Here is a 23158-nt window from a genome sequence, read left to right as displayed (position 1 = left end):
CATTGATTGGGATTTTGAAAACTGTTCAGAAAATATTGGCTAAATATATTGTTTTGAATTTGAAAAAAATATTTAATATAAATACTTCTTGTAGAAAACGCAACCATTCACCACTGGAATCATTGTTATAAAGCTTTTAGGAAGTAAACTAATAAACTGAGGAGGATACCTAGGAACCAAGCAGACTCACTTTTTATTTGCTTGATTTTTTTAAAACTGTTTTGGCTGCAATTTTAAATATAGTGCTCATGATAAACACAATGCATATAAAATAGTGGTATTTGAAGTAGTAATAGCGATTTATAAGTTAACATATAACACGTTTCTTTTGTGTAAAACCTATTAGATTTTGCTGCGTTACCTTTAATTTGGGAAACGCACATAAGGCAACCTGCAATATGTTCAAATAATGCAATAATCCCCACACTGTTTCTTCCCTGGAAATGTCTCTGGATATTTTATTTATTTTTGTTTTAATGGATTCCTGTTCTCTCTCTCTGGTGGGAAGGATGGTGTTTCTTTTTGACACCAAGAAAGTAGAGGCAACCCTATTTCTTCTGTGACTTACTCTTCTCCTCCATTTCTATCATGCATTGCATGCAATGAATTAGTATGCTCTCCATGCAATTAGGCAAGGAACAAAATTTCTTTCATTCTTTTCTAATTGCCTGAAAACCCCATATCTATAGGAAATTTCTTCAGTCAGTTAAAGGATGTGCAAATTAATAAAGATGTTTGGTGTTCCTATGCCCACCCCTACATATACACAAAAATTATCCTTTTGCCTCAAATATAGGCACACGTATATTGCATTGTCCTGTTTCACTTCCCTTTATCTATCTAAGATGGTTACACCAAGTAAATCAAAGGAGTCAATAAGTATAAGTTGACAACCATTGAAAGTGCATTTTCTCCTTATTTATTTCTATCTATATATATATAAAAGCCCAGCAACCAGAACAGCAGAACAACCAGAACAACCGGAATGACTGGTGGCTATGGTGCACACTGCGGCAGCCAACCAGCCTCATCTGGCCCCAAACAGGTCCCCCGTTCCTGGCCAACCCAGCCCCCAATCGGTCCCTAACAACCAAATTGGGAGTGGGGCCAGCTGACCAACCACCCATAGGCCCTCTCCCCCGCTGGCCCGGCCCAATGGTTCCCCATTGGAGCAGGCCAGATGGACCCCACCCATGCACGAATTCATGCACTGGGTCTCTAGTTTTAATATATTGTTTTAATGCATATATGATAGTCTATATGTGTTAGACTTTATAATCTCTTAAAATATGTTATATATCTTTGACATTTTAGATATATAATTTAATTGAGATAGCTCAAGCTAGAAACTATTGCAATGGTTATAACTTATTAAAGCTGGTAATGATGGAAAAGTTAAAGGTAGCATGTCAGGTAAAGGAAAATAATCTTAAAGGGTACAAACAAAAAAGTACATCAGATAAAAATTCAGATTTGGGGCTAGAGATATTACATTTTCCTTCATAGATTCATTTACTATGACCATTTTAAGCATGAGAAAAATATTAGTAAAGAAAAATGTGTATGTGTGTATTATTCACAAACAATTTTTCAAATATATATGTATATGCATATCACAACTAGAATAATCCATCCTGTTACTGAAACCTAGTTCCTTCTATTCAGTCTCTTTGTGTGCATTTTGAAAAGTCATTTCTGGATCTTATCATTCTTCCCTGGAGACCTTGCCTTTGGCAATCATGGCCCAACAGAAAAATCCTGAACACATGCTCCACACCTTTTCCAAAAATGGCTTATCTACCTCTGTCTATTGTTAACCTCTTAGGTGGGGATGATAGATGTAAGTTTAAATTCAAGATTTTCAGGCTAAATTTATTTTAAAGAGTCTTATCTATTAGCTTACTCCCCAGAAATGCTCCAGTCATGAATTGAAAAGATCTTCTTTTATGAATCTATAAGCATTTAAGAGTGGTAGGAGAAATCATGTCTTTATCACTTTATTGTGTTTATTATCTACACTAATAAAAGACAAATATGCTAACTGACCGTACCTTTGCTATGCCCACCAGCCAATCAGAAGAGTATGCAAATTTACCTAACAAAGATGGCTGTTAAATTTCATACTGTAGGTGGGGCGGAACAGCGCAATCCGCCCCCCCGCCCGCCACCATCTGGGACTCCTGTGTGTGACCCGGGGTGGCGGGGCGAGGTGGTGCCATAGGCCGCTCGTCCCACCGCCATCCGAGCCTGCCATCTGTGACCCGTGGAGGCAGGACAGGCACCGCAGGATTGGGCCTGCCATTTGCCACCTGGGGAGCGGCCCAAGCCAGCAGGTGGTTATCTCCTGAGAGGTCCCAGACTGTAAGAGGACATAGGTCGGCTGAGGGACACTCCCCATTCCGGCCAGTGCACAAATTTTTGTGCACTGGGCCTCTAGTATATATATATATGGTCTCAGAGCCTAAGTGAGAGTACTCTGGGTAATATTATTTTGATGTGGTATAGTGGTCTACCTAGAGTTCATAAATACTTTTCTATTTGGTTTCTCCATGTTCAATAGGATATTTGATAAGTTACCATTAAAACAATATAAGATAAATGTTAGATTAGAGAAGTAATGAATTAAGAAATAACTTGTTTCCTTTCTATCTTAAACTTTTAGGCTACTTGAGAAAAATATTTGACAGACATAAAAAGATGTATGAAGATTAATAAAATTGGAACTGAATCTGGTATTTAATCCCAAATGCTATCCATATTTCCTACTTGGTTGTTTGTGTATTATGAAATTTGAAAAGTAATAAACACATACATTTTTATGGTTGTATAAAGTTCCTCTGTAATATGAAATGTTACCATATACTATCAGAGGGAAGAAAAAAAGACCAGAAAAGAAACTTTTAAGCCAAGCTTATAGCACAGGTTACCATTTTTAACTTCTTGTGACATTATTTGTCTTATCCATTCTTAGTTTTAAAGACTGACATTTTTAATGATAATGTTTTAAGTCAACTGCCAGAAAAATATATTAGAAGACCACATTCTCAAGTAAAGAAATAAAATGCAATTAGTACCATAATTTACTTTTTCTATTAGATAAAATTTTTTTTTCACTTATATTTGAAAAGACAAGTATACTAAATACTTATTAGCAGTGTAGAATCTTTGTGGAAAGCCTAGTATGAGTGAAGACCACCTGTAAGTCATTAAATTTCAAGAAAATTTAGTAAACATAAGTAAATGTACGGCTATGGGAGCTTAACAACAAGTAGAGTGATGAAATATTTGATTTCCAAATTCAACTTTTAAAATCTAAGATGTTTTAAATTAATTGGTAACTAATGCCAGAAAGACCTTTTTCACTAGCCAACTTTCATTTCTTAAACCTAATTTTAATCAAAACCTAATTTTAATCTTACAAATTTGCAAAAGCTTGAAGATCCCGTTAAAATAATTCATGTCTTCAATAATTTTATCACATTAACTACTTGATTACTAATGACAACAATAGCTTTATACATTATGATGATTGCTGGTGCATTTGGGATAGTGAAAGACATTGCAAAGTACACGTGACCCAAGTTCTGCCTTAGATGAGCAATATTCAGGTTTGCTCAGCACCCTTCTCTGTGTTCCCATTGGACTTGTTCACACACATATAATCTTCCCTAATATAGGATATTGTGATTATCTGTTTAAACATCTTAACCCTCCGTAGGATTCTGAGTGAACCTTCAGGATAGAGATTTTACCCTATTCAGTTGTAAATCTCCAGGGCTTAAAATTGTGTATGGCCATAAAGTAAAAATTCAATAAAATGATCTCGAATGAATGAATGAATGAATGAAATAAGAAATAAGTTCAATTACAGAGGCAGCTAAACTATTTTTAATTGACAGTTAATTGAGGGATGATTTAATGACTTAGCAGATAACTACCAATCTATATATATAAAAGCCCAAGTGACCATTAGGACTGAACAACCAAACAACTGGTCTACTGATCACTAGGACGCACACTGATCACCAGGGGGCAGACGCTCAATGCAGGAGCTGCCTCCTGGTGGTCAGTGAGCGCCCACAATGGGAGTGCTGCTCAGCTGACAGACCTGTCCCTGCGGCCCACCCGCCCGGCAGCAGCCACTCACTCCCTCAGTAGTCCTGCAGGTCCAATCTCCCAAGAACAGGCCAGGCACCGACAGACTGGCGCCACCGGCAAGATCCGACAGCATCCTTGGCCTCCAACACCATGGCTACTTTCCCTTTCTAGATGCTCCGCAAGGAAGAAAGATATAAAAGCAGCCTGACAACCGGCATGAATGTCAACGGGAGGGATCTGGATCCCAGGTTGGCAAAGGTATCCCACAGCCCGCCTGGAGGGTGGATTGGGTCCTGGCTCCCCTTCACCCCCCTGCGGATGGTGCCAGATGCAGGGCTCATGGCTGGTGAGTGCAAGCCTCTCCCAATCAGGACTGACTGGGCATGAGCCTGTGGCAGGCACAGGGGGCCAGGATGAGCGGGAGTGGCAGGCAGGAGTGTCAGGTGGCATTGAACTGCCAATTTGGCCCAATCCTCCAGGCCACAATGAGGGACCCCACCCATGCATGAATTTGTACATCGGGCCTCTAGTAGTTATATAAAGCTATGTAACATACGGGTAGACACTGGTGCTGAAGACATTAGTGAGGAAGATGAAAAAAATTAAACTTTAAAGGCCAATATGTATTTAATCACCTTAAAACATCATATGAAATGGTATACTTCTCCTTGGTAATCGTAAGACTTCAGAAGAAGCTCTGACACAGAGTTATTGAACACTGATCATTAAGATTCTGTAATCTGTTATATAAAGTTAGCGGACTATGAATAAAATCTGGAGGGTAGCATGTCATTAAAGTTGGTATTATATTTATAAAATATGGCTTGGTTCTTTACCTCAAATGTAAAGTCAATATTAAAAACATGTATACATTTAGCTCGGTTGGGGTGGCTCAGTGGATGAGCGTCAGCCCATGAACCAGGAGGTCAGGGTTCCATTCCCGGTCAAGGCACATGCCCAGGTGTCAGGCTCAATCCCCAACAGGAGGCAGCCGATCGATGTTTCTCTCTCATAGATGTTTCTAGCTCTCTATCTCTCTCCCTCCCTCTCTCTAAAATCAATAAAAAAATATTTTTAAAAAACATATATTTAAATATTTTAGAAATCCTAAGTAACCTTGAAACTATGTTAGCTAGAAAAGCTTACATCCTAACTGTACTTCTTTGGTTTGTAGGCAACGATCAAAGGAATATGTTTATTTTCTGGTGTCTCTTCACCATGATCTTATACCGCATGGTATTATACCTTGTGGTTATGAGGCTCCCCAAAATTTTCTAGGCAGCAGGCAGGTGGAGTAGAAGAAAGAGAATCTACACCTCCTCCTAAATAGGCCTAAATTCCCATGATGCAGCCTTCTTCATCAGGACTCAGTGAGCCATACCTCTATAGCAGTTTATAGTTCTGCCATCAGCTCCATGTTAAAAAAAAAAAATACACATCTATATTCTGTAATTTACAGCCCACACTTTCTTTGGTTAGTACACATCTGAGGGCTTTAGAGATGTATGGTAATACTAAATGTGTCCTAAGAAATAAAGTGAAATTTCCATCAAATTATGAAGATGCAAACAAGCATTTCTTTTAGTACCTCGTTCTCCCTTCTGACACTTCTTTCTTTGCACTGTACACTTTCTCGTCTCACTGGTCGGGGGACACAGGTTACCCTTCGCTGACGGATGCTGTGTGATTTCTCGGACCCGGGTTTCAGTCCCTCTTTTGAAGCCACATGTTTTCCCCTTCTTCGTGCATGGACTCCAAGCACTCCACTCACTGGCCTCACAGTGCACTGCAACAGAACAGCAGAAACAGCGTCAGCTGGCGCACAAATATTCCCACGATTGTTAAATAAACAAAAAGGTTTGCTGCCATCAATACATGCCCAAACTCTGAGCAGCAATCCTTCAGAACAGAGTTGGGCAAGATGACAAAGATAGAACAAAGAGCAAGGGGGAGGCAGGAATAGACTGTTTTCAGTTTTTTAGTGCACATATTACCAGGTAAACTCATTCTTGCAGTAGGTTTTCTGTTCACTTTAGATTTGATTAACCAGCAACTAATACAATTACTCATAATTAGCCAGTGTTTTACAAGTTCTGAGTACTGGGCAATTATTGATTGATCCTGATCATAACTTGATAGAATAGTCATTCTTATGCATTCAAGGATTCTCAAACTGTAGTGAATAACAGAATCCCCAGGAGGGCTAACACAGAATTCTGGACCCCACCCCATGTTTCTGATTCAGCTGTCTGGGATGGGGCCTGAGAATTTGCATTTCTAACAATACATGCAATACTGATTTGCAAGTACTGAGAACACACTTTGAGAACTTCTGTGCTACATACAGAACGGTAAAGCGAAAAATGAACCTGGGTCCTTAGCCTACAATCCACCACCTGTTCTACTTCATTGCTCTTGAGTATTTAAATATTATTATTTATTAATGGTCTAGAGCAGAGGTCCTCAAACTGCGGCCCGCGGGCCACATGCGGCCCGCTGAAAGCATTTATCCGGCCCGCCGGGTGTTTTTGCCGCCGCTGCCTGTTGCTGAATTTGTTCATAGTTTTTTTTTAAACTATAGCCCGGCCCTCCAACAGTCTGAGGGACAGTGAACTGGCCCCCTGTTTAAAAAGTTTGAGGACCCCTGGTCTAGAGGCCCAGTGCATGAATTCGTGCACGGGTGGGGTCCAGCCGGCCTGGCCTCAATCAGCAGATCGGGGCCAGGCTTGTTGAGAGGAGGCGATAGCAGAAGGTTGGCTGGCCAGCCCCACCCGATTGGTGTGGGGGGGCTGATTGGGGACAGAGCTGGTGGGGCAGGGGCTGCGGCCGATCAGGGGGTGGGGCCATGGGAGGTTGACCTCTGGCCCCGCCCCCTGATCTGGCTTTTTATATATATAGATATGGTTCAGGCATGGAGACATCTATTCTAAGTGAATCTGGGTCAATTTCAGCTGATAGACTGCTTCTAAAATTACCTTGAGTGATTCCTAAGATCAACTGATGTACTTTCTCTAAACCTTTTTTTTTTTTCATAGAGGTGTTCCTTTTTCTTTATGTATTAATCTCTTCCTTTCAATCATGCCTTTTCAAGGTCAGGCTTTTGCATTTCTAATGAAAATAAATATCTGCAAGGTGCTATTCTTATATTTATGTCTATGAAACTTCCTAACTTACAATAACGGTAACAGCTTGCAACAGTAGCTCTTCCAGATGATATGACTCCCTTTCCACAAAAACAAGTTTCCAAAAAATTTTCTTACTGCCTTCCGATTTAAAGCATCCTTACTTTAAGACAGATGCTATATTTCATACATTCTCAAGAAAAAGAACCTAAATGTTTTAGAAATTTAAGTCCATTTGCCATACATTTTCCACATGCTTTTTTGGTCACTTTCAGATATCGGAATGTAACACAGAGTTAAATGGAAATGACTAGATAAGCAAATTTAAGTTTCTATGAACTCAAGTGAACTTTATTGCACCACTTTCAAAATAGTCTTCATGCTCAGTTATACCATTATTAGAGCAACCAAGTCACTTAATGATACCATAACTCTTGCCAGTTAAGGAAATATCTTCCACCCCCATATTAATCACTAAAAAGCAGTGGATCTTGAACACAGAAAATAAAAAGACCTCCAAGAAAGCACATGGAAAAATAAAAATCTAAGTTTATGAGCTATCACTGTCTACTATTCATTTAATACCAGAACTAAGAGGACGAACTGAGAAAAAAAATTATATGATGTGCAAGTGAACAGAACTTTGGTGCTTTGTTACAATGGCAAAGGTGGTCTAGGCAATGTATACCCAGACTTCCGAAAAACGTTTTAAAAATTACAGCATAGCTAGCTGTGAGTCCTCCGTCAGGTGATGAATGATTCTAACAATGAAATTCTAGTAATGATATCGCTCTCATTCTTGTTGGCTAACTATGTGGTTCCACAGAGAACATAGCAAGGGTATGTTCTTGCTACTCACTCTTTGGAGCTGAATATCTTCCCCCTTTCACTACTTAAACAGCTTTCCGAGAGAAGCAATAAGGATGACAGAATGGAATGGCAGTTCAGAAAGGAAGCAAATATCTGGAGTCCAAAGCAGAAGAAGTACATTCCCCTGTAAATTTGGGGTCAGTGGATATTTGTGCTTAATTGGACCTGCCAACCTTGGTAACGGGTATGTTGGTAAGTCTTTCGCCCCAGCTCTATATCAGGGTGGTGTTTTCTGTTTATGACCTTTCCTGTCAATTGAAAATCTGGGTAAGAAACAAGTCATATAGTGTAGATTTTAGCAAAGAGAGAAAACATTCTTTAACCTGTTGGGTGAACACTAGGGAGCTAGAGTCAAGGTCATCGTTACAGCACCGGCAATAACTCACTTGTGTCCTTAGGATCATCATTTCAGCTCTCCGAGGCCTAGTTTTTATATTTGTTAAAGGAATAGGCTTTAATGGCCCTTTGTGATAATCAAGCAGGTCATCATTTTTCATGAAATTCTCGGGAAGCCCATGGGCCTGGCCTGCGTAGTGCTGGTAGGCTAGACACCATGTGATGGGAGACATCCCATAGGGAGCAAGCAACAAGAGCCAGCCCTGAACCAAAGCTGCTGATTTGTGCTACTAGTGTGTCCCAAGTCGTGTATACCTGTTCAGCGAACCAGATTCATGAAATGCCTTTTAGGCTGCTCACCCATATTCTAAATGATGGAATTTCTTTAATTTTATTGTGTTAAGAAATAGTCTTGTCTTAATGGTAGTATAAATGGCCAGTCAGCTTTAAAGGCTAATCCAATAGCTCCAGGTGTTAAATGCTTTCTCTGATAAGAAAGCATTGATCTGTTTAAAATAAATAGCCTTTTAAGGACTGAATGCTATACTTTCAGCAACTAAGAAAATCCAAACAGGTGCCCCGCCCCTTTCCCTGGGTGGAGAAATACTACAAACTCTTTGCAGCTCATCCTGTTTGAATATTCTACAGAATTGTTTCCTATCTTTTCTCACAGTTTGGAATTTATTACCTCTAGTCATCAACCCTTGGTACCTACAAATAGATAAAGCACCTTATTTCTAAGGTGGCGTGTGTGTGTGTGTGTGTGTGTGTGTGTGTGTGTGTGCGCGCGCGCGCGCGCGTTATGTGTTTTATTGACTAGAGGGGGAAAAAGGCAAACTAAAATGAGTCATGAACTGTTTCGGGACTGTTGTTTTCCAGATGCTTCTGAAGTTATCTTAACAATATCATCCATCTATTTCACTCTGCCAAAAATTGTGCTTAGACAGAAGTGTTCCGCGTGGGCCTGAAATGGTTAAACCCCATGTTAGGGTTATTACCCCAGCGCTTTAGATTCTAATGGATCTGACTGTGGGGACCCAGGGGGAGTCCTGCAGACGACTATCTTGTACAGAATCAGGAGGACATTTGTGTGCATGTGCCAACATCAGCGCAGCCAGCGCAGCATCAAAGGTTCCTGCAGCTCTTGCCCAGGGGACTTGGAGATTTAGTACGTTGTTTTCCCATTTGGTGTAGCATCTGCTCCCCAAGTGTTCATCAAACTTGTAGCTGTAGTAGCTGCACAGCATTTAAAAGAAGGAAAATATAGCCTGACAGTGATCTGTTATTTAGACAAACAACTTGTCTGAGGGACCCCCCCCCCCCCCCCCCGAGGAAACTCGGCCTGCAATTAATCAGACCCGGGGACTGTCTCCTCTGTCAGTTTGAGTAAGTCCAAAAATCTCTCCTCGTTTCTGAATACCTGCATAGCAGGACATTTCAGCAAGGCAGTGTGAAAGGAAAGGGTAAGAATTTTAACTGTATCAGCTCCAGTTCTCTAGGTGTTTGATCTACCCACTGAGCATGTTTTTCTCCCCTTGGAGAGTAACTTAGGTCACTGACTGAGATTAGACCTAGGTGTTTTGCCACGTTTTTGCCCTAAGGTGGGAATTTAGTTCAAGGCCAATATATACACTGAGTGGCCAGATTATTATGACCACCCCATCCGTACTTCATTGACACTTTCAAAAATACTGAATATTGAAAACTTCCTAAGCAAATACTCTCAAGGTTTTATATTATTATTATTTGCATAACTAATTCACTTCATTGTACTGATGGGGTGGTCATAATAATCTGGCCACTCTGTGTGTGTGTGTGTGTGTGTGTGTGTGTGTGTGTATCACTATAAGTAAAACTTCATTAAAGAATGATACAAAGTAATGATAAGAATAGTTGAAACAGTTATTAACAGTCCCTAAGATATAATGGAAATCCCACAGGATGTTAAATTGTACTATAATACGGCTGGGAAAAGCTATGGAAACACCATTAAGATGGAAAGATGGAGAGAGCCTTGTAGAGACAGTCCCTCAGGTTCTTGTAAAATAGGACGACGAGAAGCATGTCCATGGAGACTGAATTATCATCTAAGATGTTTCTCATCTTTCGAAATCATAGAGTTCCTCCTCACCAATACTGACGCACTCCATGGTGTGGTTGTTGGCTTCCAACCCTTCTGGGCAATTGCCAAGGCACTTCCCAAGGTGTAAGTAAAACCCACTTTTACACTTTGTGCAGAAATTTTTGTTGAAGCAAGTATCACAGTCAGCTTTGCACTCTGAAAGAGAAAGAAAAAGAGGAATAATTTTTTTATTATCTTGACTTAACTATTGTTGGTCCAGTTCTGTATGCTTACAACATAGGCACATGTGACTTTTATGGCAAACAAACATGTAGGGCTCAAAATTATTTTGCCAAACTAAATTAAGGACTCCCCCACAGTCATTTCGTTGATGTACATCAGTCACTGGTTTTAGAATCATTGTACTGATTGCCTTAGAAAAAAGTTTTTGGCCGTAAGTCCACTGCCAAGAATGTTATTAGAGCAAATATCTATTTATAATAAATAATAGTGAAATGTTTCATCAGAACTGTAATAAAACATACTAGGATATTGCCTTTGTGCTGTTCTTGAAGTCCATTCATTCAAACAAGTACTTGATTGCCCAATATGTGTCAATCACTTCTCGGTATTTACTGACAGCAGTGCACAAAAATGAGACAAGGCCCAGACTTCACAAAGTTACATTCAAGGAGAAGAGACACAATAAAAAAATAACAATAGTTGCCTCTTCTATGGTGATACTACAAGTCAGACACTGCTACCAGAATTTTGCAATATTAAGTTATTTAATTATAATACCAAATGGGGTGGCCCCTATTATGATTCCCATTTTACAGATAAGAAAACTGAGACACACAAGGTTGTGTAACTAGCCTAGAACACAGAGCAGATTTGTTTCTAAAACCAGGCAGTCTGGTTCCAGAGTAATAAATGCTCTGGAAAAAATTAACAACAAAAGTAGGAAAAAGATATGAAAAATTACTGATAAAAGGAAGCGGTTGATTATTTTGATATGATGGTCATGAAATGCCTCTCTGAGAAGGTGACACATGAGTAGAATCTTGGGTATAAAGCGAGAACCAGCCAAACAAGGTGTGGGCAAAAGAGCTTTGCAAACTGCCAGCACAGTGGGTGTAGAACAGCAATTGCAAAAGCTTTGAGGTGGGAAGATCCTGTAAGAAGGCCAGGGAGGTTAGTGAAAGTGTTTGAGAGGTAGTCGTAGATGAGGTTGGAGAGGTAGGCAGGGCTACATGTGGTGTAGGATAGAGGAGTGATATTCCCTAATTTACATTTTAAACCATTACTTCGCCTACAGTGTGGAGAGTAGGTTTTTCAGCTGCAGATGAGAGGTGATGTGATATTTCCAACACTTATTGCCAACTGATAAATGTTTCAGTATCTATACTGGAATCCTTCCTGAAGTGAAAAATAGCTGAATTGATTCTTTAAGTCATTAAATATTTAGATTTTGTAAATATAATGGGAACTCAAATGGCATTGATGCTTGCACCGTTTTTCCATAGGTTCAATGATTTATACCTTAGGAATGAAACAATGAAAAAGAGAAAAAAACAACAACAACAACACAAAACTTGAGTGTTTTTTATAAGTGGTGAAAATTGTCCTGCCCTGACAGTGAAGTCCAAGTAGGATTCAGCCTAATTAATCAGGTAAAATATTATCATTTACTTAACACTGAATATCACAAATATTCTAGAGGCCATTTCATATCTGGAAAGTCCCCATGGATGAGATAAAAACATAATTTTGTGTAGGCACTTACTTGTACACTTATTTATATCTGGATATCGAGTTCCATAATATCCACTTGGACATGAAGAGAGACACACTCCAATCTGCTTCATGCCAATTCTTTCCAGAACAAAAAATAGTCTGGGCTTACATGACAAACATCCATTGTAATCTGAACACGTTGCACAGCCTCCTTGGCAGCCTTGACTGACGTTAGGATGCACTGGAGGGCAAATGTAGAAAGACAGAAACAAAGGTTAAATTGTAAATATAGAAGCTCAATGACATTCTCTGGGTACATTTTCTTTCATTAGCTTTCAATTTGGTGGTAAGGGGTGAATGAGTTGGGATTCCCCCCCCCCTCTCTTTTTTCTGCCTTACTATTTCCTTTTAATACATACATTGTTCCTGATTTAAAAGTTCTTAAAATTTGAGCATTTGAAATAGAAGACTATATTGCCTCATAGATGTATATGAAAATATCCAATTGAACCACCAGCCTGGCCAATTGGAGATGGTAATTTTGTGCACATTCACTGAAATCAATACACATTAGTTTTGCTTTTCATTTCTGTGGTGGATGATAAGCACGTCTCTAATTTCTTCAAGCAAGGATGACAACATAGACTGGGGCTTAACTTGAGCAAGGACACTGTGTTCTAGGGTATCTTTTTTCAACTATGGTTTGTCCGGGTGCACAATTTTACTCTTTGATCCAATGCCAATTGATTCTAAAACTATGTAGCTATTTGGGCGCCCTACCTCCCAATGCTTTCCCAAAATATTTCCTCTCACATGAATTTAATGTTTATCAGTTCACATTGATAAAAAGGTGAAATTATGATGTTTAGCTTACCAGTATTTCCACGTGAATCATATGTGAGTACTTGCCATAATTTATGTTCAACGTTTTATCCATTGGGAGAGAAGTCTTATAGTTTTTGCACCCTCATCTGTCATTTACTCAAGGGAATTATTTACTTGGCAAGGACATAACCAGTCCATACTAAGGACTACTTCTACACATATCCCTGAGAATTCCAAGGTTTCCAAGAGTCATTTATTTGTGTGGTAAGACTATTCATTAGCCAATCTGAACAAATATAAACCAACGTTTGGAAGAGTCATGTTTACTTGAAATCCTCACAACTTTAAACCTTACGACTAACTAGTCATCAACGCCTATGTGCAAGCTGATGGAAAATTGCTAACTAAGGTGAATCTCTCATCTAGCAGGTGTTTGGGATGACTTCTTCCCCTAACGCATTCTCTATTTAAATGCACTATTAATAGCCTTATTGTCCTTTCAGGAGTCCAGAAGGGCAAAATCCTGACCATTATGAGAAGCAAAGGTTGGTACATAAGTGTGTAAAGCAAGCATGTCAAACTTGCAGCCTGTGGGCCACATTGGACCACAAGGAATATTTTTGTGGCCCAACCAATATAAATAAGAAATGTTTTAATAAAAATTTTGTAACTTAATTTTTACAATATCCTGTTACACATAATCCTATATTAAAGAGCTAATATGCTCATTAGACCAGATGGTGGAATGACCTTCCAGAATGACCAGTGGGCAGGGCCGCGGGGCTTCAGGGCTGCGAGGCTTCAGGGCCGCGAGGCAGCCGGGGTTGGGAGGGCTGAGCCCTTTGCAAGAATTTTGTGCATTGGGCCTCTAGTTATTAATAATGAACTTCAACATTCGCTAATGACTGATTACTATAATCATGTTGCATTCATTTCCCTTATGCGCAGGCGCACCATTTCTCTCCACTAATACTAGCAGTGACTATTTTAGCAGCCAATGGCCACGTCATTAGTCTTGGACTGACTTGTTTGGTGTGCGCAACAGGAAATATTTCGCTTTCGGAGAACAAGAAAAATAGGTTTATTTGCATTATGCTTCTTAATTTGTGCAGTTATTCAGTGTCTGGTAAGTTAATGTTCAAGAAACAATATTAATGTTTATTAAAATATTCTATTATTTTATGTTAATGATTACTCATTTATTTCAGCCCTTTGTATTCAGCATGTCTCTATTGAAATAAACCCATGTTTCTATGAAAATTGAAGTTTTTGCTTTTTTGCAGCCCACATAAACTTAAACCTTGTTTATTTGGCCCTTGTTAGCCTTTGAGTTTGACATGCTTGGTGTAAAGGCATCCCCATGTATTTCCGACTGTTCTGTTGGTGGTGGGAGGGATAGGCTCTGATGGACCATGCCTTTCTTGAGTCTGTTTCACAGTGACGTTTGATTATTGCTAAGTTATTTACCACAAAAGCAAATCCCACCAGGCTGACTGAGAAGGGGCACCCATGAGCCCGCTCAGCCTTCCCACAGGGTGCACGGGTTAGCTACAGAGAGTTCACTCAGTTGACCAGCATCCTCTGCCTGGAGGGAACCATCCCTGAATCAGCCACAGGAACCACAAGCAGCTCATTCTCATTCCAAGATGTTTTGTAAATAAACTGAGGAAATGTGTGGGGGAAGGGAAGTCTGCTTTTCCTGTACTTGCTCCTCTGTGGGGTGGGGTGGACATAGAAAGTGGCACAGGAGGTTTAGACATTATAGGACCTGGGGGACTTGTAAGTGAAGACTGCTTTCCAAGTAACAGGGTAATTTTTCATGCCAGTAACTCGGCATTGGAGACTTACAGAAAATGTGTACACATTTTAAGCGGGAAAAGACCCTAAAGTGAAGAGAGCTCCGTGTGTTCTGAGTCTACTGACTCAGTTTAAGAAATAAGAGATGTAGATAAAAAATAAAACCTGTGAAACCGTTTCCTAAAAACTCTATGGAAAAATGGACCTCAGGAACTCAGTTGGAAAGAAAATCATTCCAACCCAGGGCACTGAGTGACTCTGAGCTTACATGGAGATGGTTTGGATTGGTCCTCACCAATCTGTCCCTGTCTCTCAAATGCAGCTGCTCAAAGGAGTCACAATAGACTTTTGAGCACCTTGAAATGTTGATCTATTATAATGTAACTTTAAAGGAATCAACTATGAAAATAAACACGACTCACATGTTCAGAGCCTCAAAAAACGTTAAAATAAATTTCATTTAAAAAATTGAGTTTTGGATGTTTGGAAACTTCTCCAGGAGAGAGCTGTATGGGTCCCACAATTGGTAACAGTTTGCACCCAAATTATGAGGGTGCACAATTCCCTCATTAACGCTTTTACTGATTAATAAGCACAGTCGACTCACACACTGTGCTACTATCACTCTCTTTGCTTTTTAAACACATATTTCATTTGTAGCCAAAAATTTTTAACAAAATACTTTTTTGAAAAAGTAAAGACATGACTGTCTTAACTAGCAAAGAAAATTCTTGTTTGTTTGTTCTTAATCAGGGCATTTTGAATATGGGCAGGTACAATTTGAAAGCAAACTTTATTGCTTCAGGAAGGTTTAAGTATTATGTTGTGGGAAGTGAGAAGAATTGAGACTATGAAGTTCATATTCTAAGATTCTAGATTTTTTTTTTACAGTTGAGTAGCATAGTGATTGCTTTCTTGAAAGCTGGATAAAGATCACTCAAATTATACAGTCAGTCTTACACAACAGGACACAAATTTCTCAAACTTCATCTTAAGGCAAGAGTTTTTACTTTTTATATGGAAACCACAGAAAACTTTGGTCTGGATTGACTGTAACAACCCTTTCAGCCTTAAAATCTCATGATCCTAAGACAGAAAATAGAATTCCGCCTTGTCATGCTTCTTCTTTGTTCTATTCTAATAATAATGCCATTTTGCATTTCCAACTCACTTTTTCAAACAATGTTTTTGTACTATTATTTTATATAACAATGGAGGTGTTGTTGGTGGGTAGGCTTCATAGACTATCTAATGTTCATACTTAATGTTAGAAAAGGAGCTGAAGGTATCAATATGGAAGTGGCCATGGTAGGACTGGAGGAGGGAACACCACAATGACCACATCAAGGAGGAGACTGGCATGAGTTCAATGCAACTGATGCTTAAGCAGTGGTGAATGGAAGCATGAGGAATATCAAGGAGATTGGAAGCACAGGGTAGATCTAGATTATGAAACCCTTTGTGGGCCAAGGTACTTATTCTGTGGATAAGGAGAATTTCAATCTGGTGAATGATACAATCACATTTATATGAGAAAAGTGATTTTCCCTGAAAACATGGCAGGCATGGAAACTAGGAGTCTAAGGTAAAAGACTGATGATAGCTTAAAATCTAGCAGGGGCAATGGAATGTGGTGAGGGAGAGATGCATATTTCCAAGGACATTTTGGAGGTAAAGTCAATTAAATATGGTGACCAACAGAATGTGGACTGAATAAGAAAGAGGATTTGAGAAGGTGTGTTTTGAGTTCCAGCCAGTGACTAGAAAGGAAAGTATGGCTGGAGGAGTAAAAAGCCTTCAGTTGGAGGTTTGGAGCAAGGTACATAGAACAAAAAGGTCTACAAATATAAACATGGCTTGGGATCATTGATTTTGCAGGTTTTATAAGATATACAGAAAGCAATGTTCAATAGATTTAGTTTTATTGGGTGGTAGTTGCTTGAGATGTACCTGTGAGTCTCTGGTGGTAGCTTCTTAATTAGAGAAGACATATTGAAAGGGGAGGTGCTGAAGGATGGCAAAGGAAGCAAACAGAGCCCCAGATAAGGGATATTTTGTAAAAGAAAAGGGATCTATCAGCTAATTTAAATAATACTTTGTATGTCCGTACCACTTTTGCTTCCAAAGAAAGTCTAAATAACTGTGGCAACTGCTGTTTGTAATGGTAGGAGCTACACCAATTATTTGTTTTGAAATCCAAAACTAGAATTCAAAGAAATGTTGTAAGCTACTGAATAAATAGTGAGTTTAGATCAAAAGTTAGAACCTAGATCTTTGATATCTCATACCAATCTCTGTCTATATAAGTAAACGTTAGATGTGAGTAATTATAAGTGGAAAAAATGGGCAGAATTCACAGGAACTTTAAAATGGGACCTGCTGACTATAGATGTGTCAAATACCTGGTAAAATGAGTGTCTGTCCCCAAAACTGGGAAAGAGGAAAGTATTTTCCTTAACTTGCATATGAAGGTGAAGTATGAAAAGAGTATATATTAATGCATAACAAACACATTTTCAGTGTCTGAACTTTCGATACTCTGAGTAACTTCAGTTTTTTTCCATCTGATAAGATTTCCTACTATTTTCTCTATTTAATAACCTTGTGATGCATGACTAATGCAACACTTCCTAAAGGCTATTGGCACGTGTGGTAATTCACTTTTTTGATAAAATATCCATAACACAGAGTTTTAAACTGTATTAGAGCATTTGGTAAATACACAATGTTTAGGTAATTTCAATGTTTATGATCTACCAAACCAATGGCAGCATTGGAATCAATGTTCTGTTTCTGTAACAGTTGAAGTAAAAGCCTCAAGGGTTTGCTTTATTTTAATCTCCTCCTAAAGCCTAACTGCAAATGTACTAACATCTACTGCAAATCGCTCTGTGGAAGAGACCCATTATTGCATGCTGCCAATGGCCTCCGATGGCCATTTATGTGTGGCTAGAACATTTCCAGAAGTACGAAATTTAATAAACGTTAGGCTTATAAAAGCAGGTTTGACTAAGTTTAAAAGAAAAGCTAAAAACATGAAATTAACTTGTTGATTTTATAATTCAGATAATGAAAAATTAGTAAATTAGATAAAACTTACTTTTAAGGAAGAAGGAGGAGGAGAAGAAGGAGGAGAAAGAGAAGGAGGAGGAGGAGGAGGAGGAGGAGGAGGAGGAGGAGGAGGAGGAGGAGGAGGAGAAGGAGAAGAAGAAGAAGAAGAAGAAGAAGAAGAAGAAGAAGAAGAAGAAGAAGAAGAAGAAGAAGAAGAAGAAGAAGAAACAATAATACACAAAGTTACTTTAAAGTATTCTCGCCTTCACAGTATTTACTGCCTACTCTCCTGTATGCAGTGGCCTTAACAGACAGGGTAGGAAGAGGAGACCAGTGAAACTCTATAATCAACGTTATTTTTACATCTGTCCTTTCCTCCATGTCTTCTCCTTTTACAAGGACATTCACATTGACTGAAGGCTTTTGGAAGACAGGGGTCTGGTCAGCCTTGATAATTTCTTCATAATTTTCTTTGATAAGCCCCGGCTGCTTATTGACTAGGTCTCAACAAATAATTTTTTATTACTGAATGGCTGAAGGTAATAAATTTTAAAAATAAGGCATTTGTGTTTTCTGTTTATTTTCTTAAAATACATTTTTATTTATTTCAGAGAGGAAGGGAGAGGGAGAGAGAGATAGAAACATCGATGATGAGAGAGAATCATTGATCAGCTACCTGTTGCACACCCCACACTGGAGACTGAGCCTGCAACCTGGGCATGTTCCCTGAGCAGGAATCAAACCTCGAACTCCTGGTTCATAGGTTGATGCTCAACCACTGAACCACACTAGCAGGGCTATTTGTGTTTTTTAAATAATAAAGATGTCAAAGCAGTAAATATTTAACAAAAAGTATCTAAAGAAGGATTTGTAAGTGAGTTATGCCTATGAACATTTGGTAAAAAATCAAGTTTCAAATCACATACACTTTAAGGATGCTTAAATATGAAATACATTTTTCAAAATAAAATAATGAAAGCTTTTCTAAGTTCTTCAATTACAGATTCACCTGGAGAAAATGTAGACTTTTTCTCTTGCTTAAGTTAGGGTAGCACATTTTTATCATACTTTGGGGCTTGATTGTTGCAGAATCGTTTTTAAGTTTAATGTAATGTTATGGTTACAGAAAGAGATGTTTCATGATTCCTATGGAATTTTTGGCAATATTCACTTTAAGAAAAACATAATGTTAAAAATTTGAATTACTTGGCAATCTCTTTCAAATTCTGAATCAACCCTAGAAGACATTGAGAGCCAATGTTTCTTATTTGCTCATAAGTTAAAGCATTCAAGCAGTACTGACAATGGCTATATCTCCACAGCCATTTGGGCAATTTGGGAGTATTAAGTATAAACAATACAATATCAAAAGCTGTTTGAATGAATATAATTGCTTATTGGCATATGATACTTCTTTACATTGTCAAACAATAATATCTGGATCTATCATAGTTCTTTATCATAATTTGTGGCTAATAATTTGTTGAAACCACCACATGTTTATATATACAAACATAAATGTTGTTACTTTTGAAATACTGTGTATCATCTAATGGCTTAAATGTATTTATATACCAATGTTTTAATCATTAAATTAATTAAAATTCACTTATGCTACTTAAATATAGATATGTATGCATGTGTACATAAGTACATATATACATATATATGTATTCAGACAGAGGACACATACATGTTCTTTTTGGTTTTTTATTAAAATCAAGAGTGAAGACATTAATTGACCTGAAGCAGTTAGGATGATAGAATTGGCCACATCTTTTGTCCCAGTAAATCAACCTTGAATACTCGAAAGTTTGTGCCACACCAATGGTTTCACAAAATTCCTAACAGTCTCCGAGAGGAATGTGTCCACCAGTTCTGAATACAGCCCATTTAGGGCTCCACCGTTATTATGTGGGGAAACATACTGTTTTTAATGGAAACTATTTCTTTCAGAACTTGGAAAATCTTTCTCTTTCTCTTACTGAATAATAATTTCCTGAAGGGAGTCTAATATTTATATCCTATAAATACTTTAAATAAAACCACAGCAATGAAACAGACCTAACATTAGGTAGCACTTAGCTAGACTTTCCACTAAAATCAAGCCAGCTCAACATTTAAGAAAATGGCTAGCAAATGATGGCAGATATAGAATTCCTAAAATCTAAAATAGGATGACTATTTGGTAGCTAGATGCCAACTTAGTGGCTGATGGCTGTGCTTTGTGTATCCACAGGCTAAAGAATCAGGACTAGAAACAAAAGATAGACTAAAGTGGGCATTGCACACACAGTGTGGAGACTATGATTAAGGTTTTCAGCAAAATTTCTGATAACTCACTATGTGCCCAACACTACTCAGGATGCAGAACATGCAGGACTGAACAAAACATCTGGTTCCTTCCCTCATGACATTAATTGGCTAATAAGCAAATAAATAAATAATTGATGAAATATTGTGGAGCGGTGAAGGAAATAAACAGGTGGATAGGTCAGAGAGTAGCTCTGGGGAGCTGCTTTAAATATGGTGGTCAGGGAAGGCCCCTTTGAGAAGGTTACTCTTTAGCTGAGACCAAGAGAATAAAAAGAAATCAGCCACGAACACTTGAGAAAGGGTATTACAGGTGAGCATCACGAAGTGCAAACATTTTACGGCTTTGGGAAAGAACTGGCCTGAGGAGCAGCCCAAGGGGAACCAATAAGACCACAGCGCTGAGAGCGGAATGAGATGAGGTTAGAAAAGAAGGTTAGAGCCTTGTGGACCAAAGTAAATAGCTGCTATTCCATACCAAGTGCATTTGGATTTTGTATTGCTAATATCAGAAGGAAAGGCAAGAACACATTTTGTCTGATATGTTTATTCATTTTAATTTTTGTTAGATTTATGATACTAGTACATGGAACAGAACCAGCATCTTATATTCCATGAAAATATGTTCTCTTATTAATTTTTATATTAGAGGAGAATGTTCTAACTAGCCATAACTTGGGAATTTATGTTCAGATCATAATCTTTGAAGAGACTGTGCGTTGATCTACATGTTCTTTGCTCTTGGGAACACTTCATTTCTTCTTTGTTCCTCCCATCTCCTTCTAGCAGTAATTTTAGTTTGTCCTGGGGTTTTAAATTCACATTCCCTGTTACTGGAGTGTGTGTGTGAGTGGGGTTGGAGGGGGGGGGAAGGGGTGGCGGTGGTGAGGAGGAACAGGAAAGTTATGAAATATATAAGAGGTCATAAGAATGAATAAAGAGAATAAGAAGTAAAACCCTTTGCAATCGTGTATACAATCTTTTTTTTTGGTATTTTTTCTGAATTCATGCCATTAGAGACACATATTAACACCGTCTAAATAATTTAGAACAACACTATAATTTCTCTTCTGATATAACCTTCCTTTCAGACTCTCAATATCATGTTCTTTTTTCCATTAAACAAGTTAATAACCTAAGGGCTAATTCCAAAGTTGATTCTTCAAAAGTACTGGAAACCATATTCGTTTTCCTATGACCTACCAGATAGCTAGAGTTGATTCTGTTGCGAAACTGCAACAAAAAGCATTTGTAGAACCAAACATAGTGGGGTTTTTTTTCCTAACCACAAGTAGAAATTCTATCATAAAGTTAATGCACTCTGCCACGGGTGTAAAATGTAAGGTACTGAATCAGCATCCCAGCTGTTGCTAAGGGAGGGAAGGCTTCCCCTTCTCCAAGTGGCCATGTTCCCAAATGGAGGTGAATAGAGGACAAGAGGGTGTGGATAGGGGTGATGGAGACCCAGATTCTGTAGAGAGCCAGGACCTGTTGATGAGTTAGTGGGTGGTAATAACAGCATTTTTCATGAGACAGATCCAACAGTGTTCATCCAACAGTGGGAATCATTATGTGCTCTGGTCTGGCCGAGAGAGCCATTCCATTTTTTTTTTTTTTTGAGGAGAGAATTAATTAGAAATCAACATAAACAGAAAATGTGATAGTTGAATGGCAATGAATCTGCATGGGTGTGATTCTGTAACTACTAAGTTCACATTCTTGAATGAAACAAACTTCAGTTTGTGCTAAAAACAAACTCCACTTTGTTATATTATGAATAAACTTGGATCTTCTTGCCACATAGCATGCTAAAGTAGAATATCTGATGGCTGAAGTCTTAGCATAAGCAAACAGCAGGCAAGGGACTTGTGGTATTTTAACAGGCACAAGAAGATGTGCAAATAGTGGGTATACCATTAAATAAGTCCAGCTTTATGTGTCACATCTAAACTCCTGAACTGAAAAATAAGTGGATTTTTCTACCAGATTCACAAAACTGCTGAGAGAACAGGAAGTGCTGACATGCACCTTCGTGGGTGTGATGCATTTTTGTCCTATGTGCACGCTCCCTGGATTGCCACCTTATTCGGAAATGGGCTCTGCACACTTCCCAGAGGAGCACAGGGACTGGGGGGTGGAGGACTGACTTTGGGCTTATACAGAGTTCTGACATTTACTAGCCACAAAACCAAAATTTATCTCTTCACCCAGCTTTTCATTTAAACAATTAAATTATGCAACATCCAGACACTGTGCTTGTTAGTGAGTATCCAAATCTGAATAAAACCAATAATCTGTGTCCAAGAGTTCAGGGCCTGATTATTTCCTTAGACAAAAGTTGCTTACCTCTCTGAGCCTAGGCCTCCTCATCTGTAACACGGGAATTATCTACTTGGTAGATACTAGTACTGGGACGGGAAGGGAAATTAAGTGAGATCATATGTAAGAGCCTAGCCTTCTCGCAGGCACTTAATACAATCACTAGGCGTAAGAGATTTTGTTTTACCCAAGAAGTACCTTAAGCCATTTCTACTCATTAGAGGTAGCTGGGAGCTTTAGTCAATAATAACTCTGTCAGAAACCTCCTAGCAAGGAGGCTGGAGAGAGGACAGATGCTGGTGCTTCTTCTGACACAGGTGATCTGGGGAACTTCAGGGAACCAGGGACACTCTAAGAGTCATGGGGCAGGGGGCTATATTTTAAGGACTGCAGACGCAGATTTTAATGGGTATCAATGGCACTCTCACACAAGAAGTCCTCTGGGACTCTACACTGAAGACCGAAAGTCGTAAGGCAAGCTATGGAAATAAGACCAGAATGGCATATAGCACCCGAAGATCTATGCCAGTGGTTCTAAAACCTTACTGTGTGAAAAAATGACCTGGAATAATTTTCATAATGCCAGCTGCGTTATAAGAAGTAACCCCGAGTGAATGTGAGGCAGGTG

At 38.8% G+C, this 23158-nt stretch overlaps 1 protein-coding gene across 1 annotated transcript in view; it reads right to left on the bottom strand.

Moving 5' to 3' along the window:
- Positions 1-23158, bottom strand: part of RSPO3 (R-spondin 3) — an 86699-nt gene that overhangs the window by 39762 nt on the left and 23779 nt on the right. The window contains exons 2-4 of the mRNA XM_036318361.1: positions 12275-12466; positions 10558-10704; positions 5687-5884 (exon numbers count right to left, since the gene is read on the bottom strand). Of these exons, the coding sequence (XP_036174254.1) occupies positions 5687-5884; positions 10558-10704; positions 12275-12466 (537 nt within the window). The remainder of the gene's footprint in view (positions 1-5686; positions 5885-10557; positions 10705-12274; positions 12467-23158) is intronic.

The sequence above is a fragment of the Myotis myotis genome, unplaced genomic scaffold (assembly GCF_014108235.1).
Source record: "Myotis myotis isolate mMyoMyo1 unplaced genomic scaffold, mMyoMyo1.p scaffold_m19_p_7, whole genome shotgun sequence".
NCBI lineage: Eukaryota > Metazoa > Chordata > Mammalia > Chiroptera > Vespertilionidae > Myotis > Myotis myotis.
The sequence above is the reverse complement of the archived record's forward strand: the minus strand, read 5'-3'. Positions and strand labels throughout refer to the sequence as shown.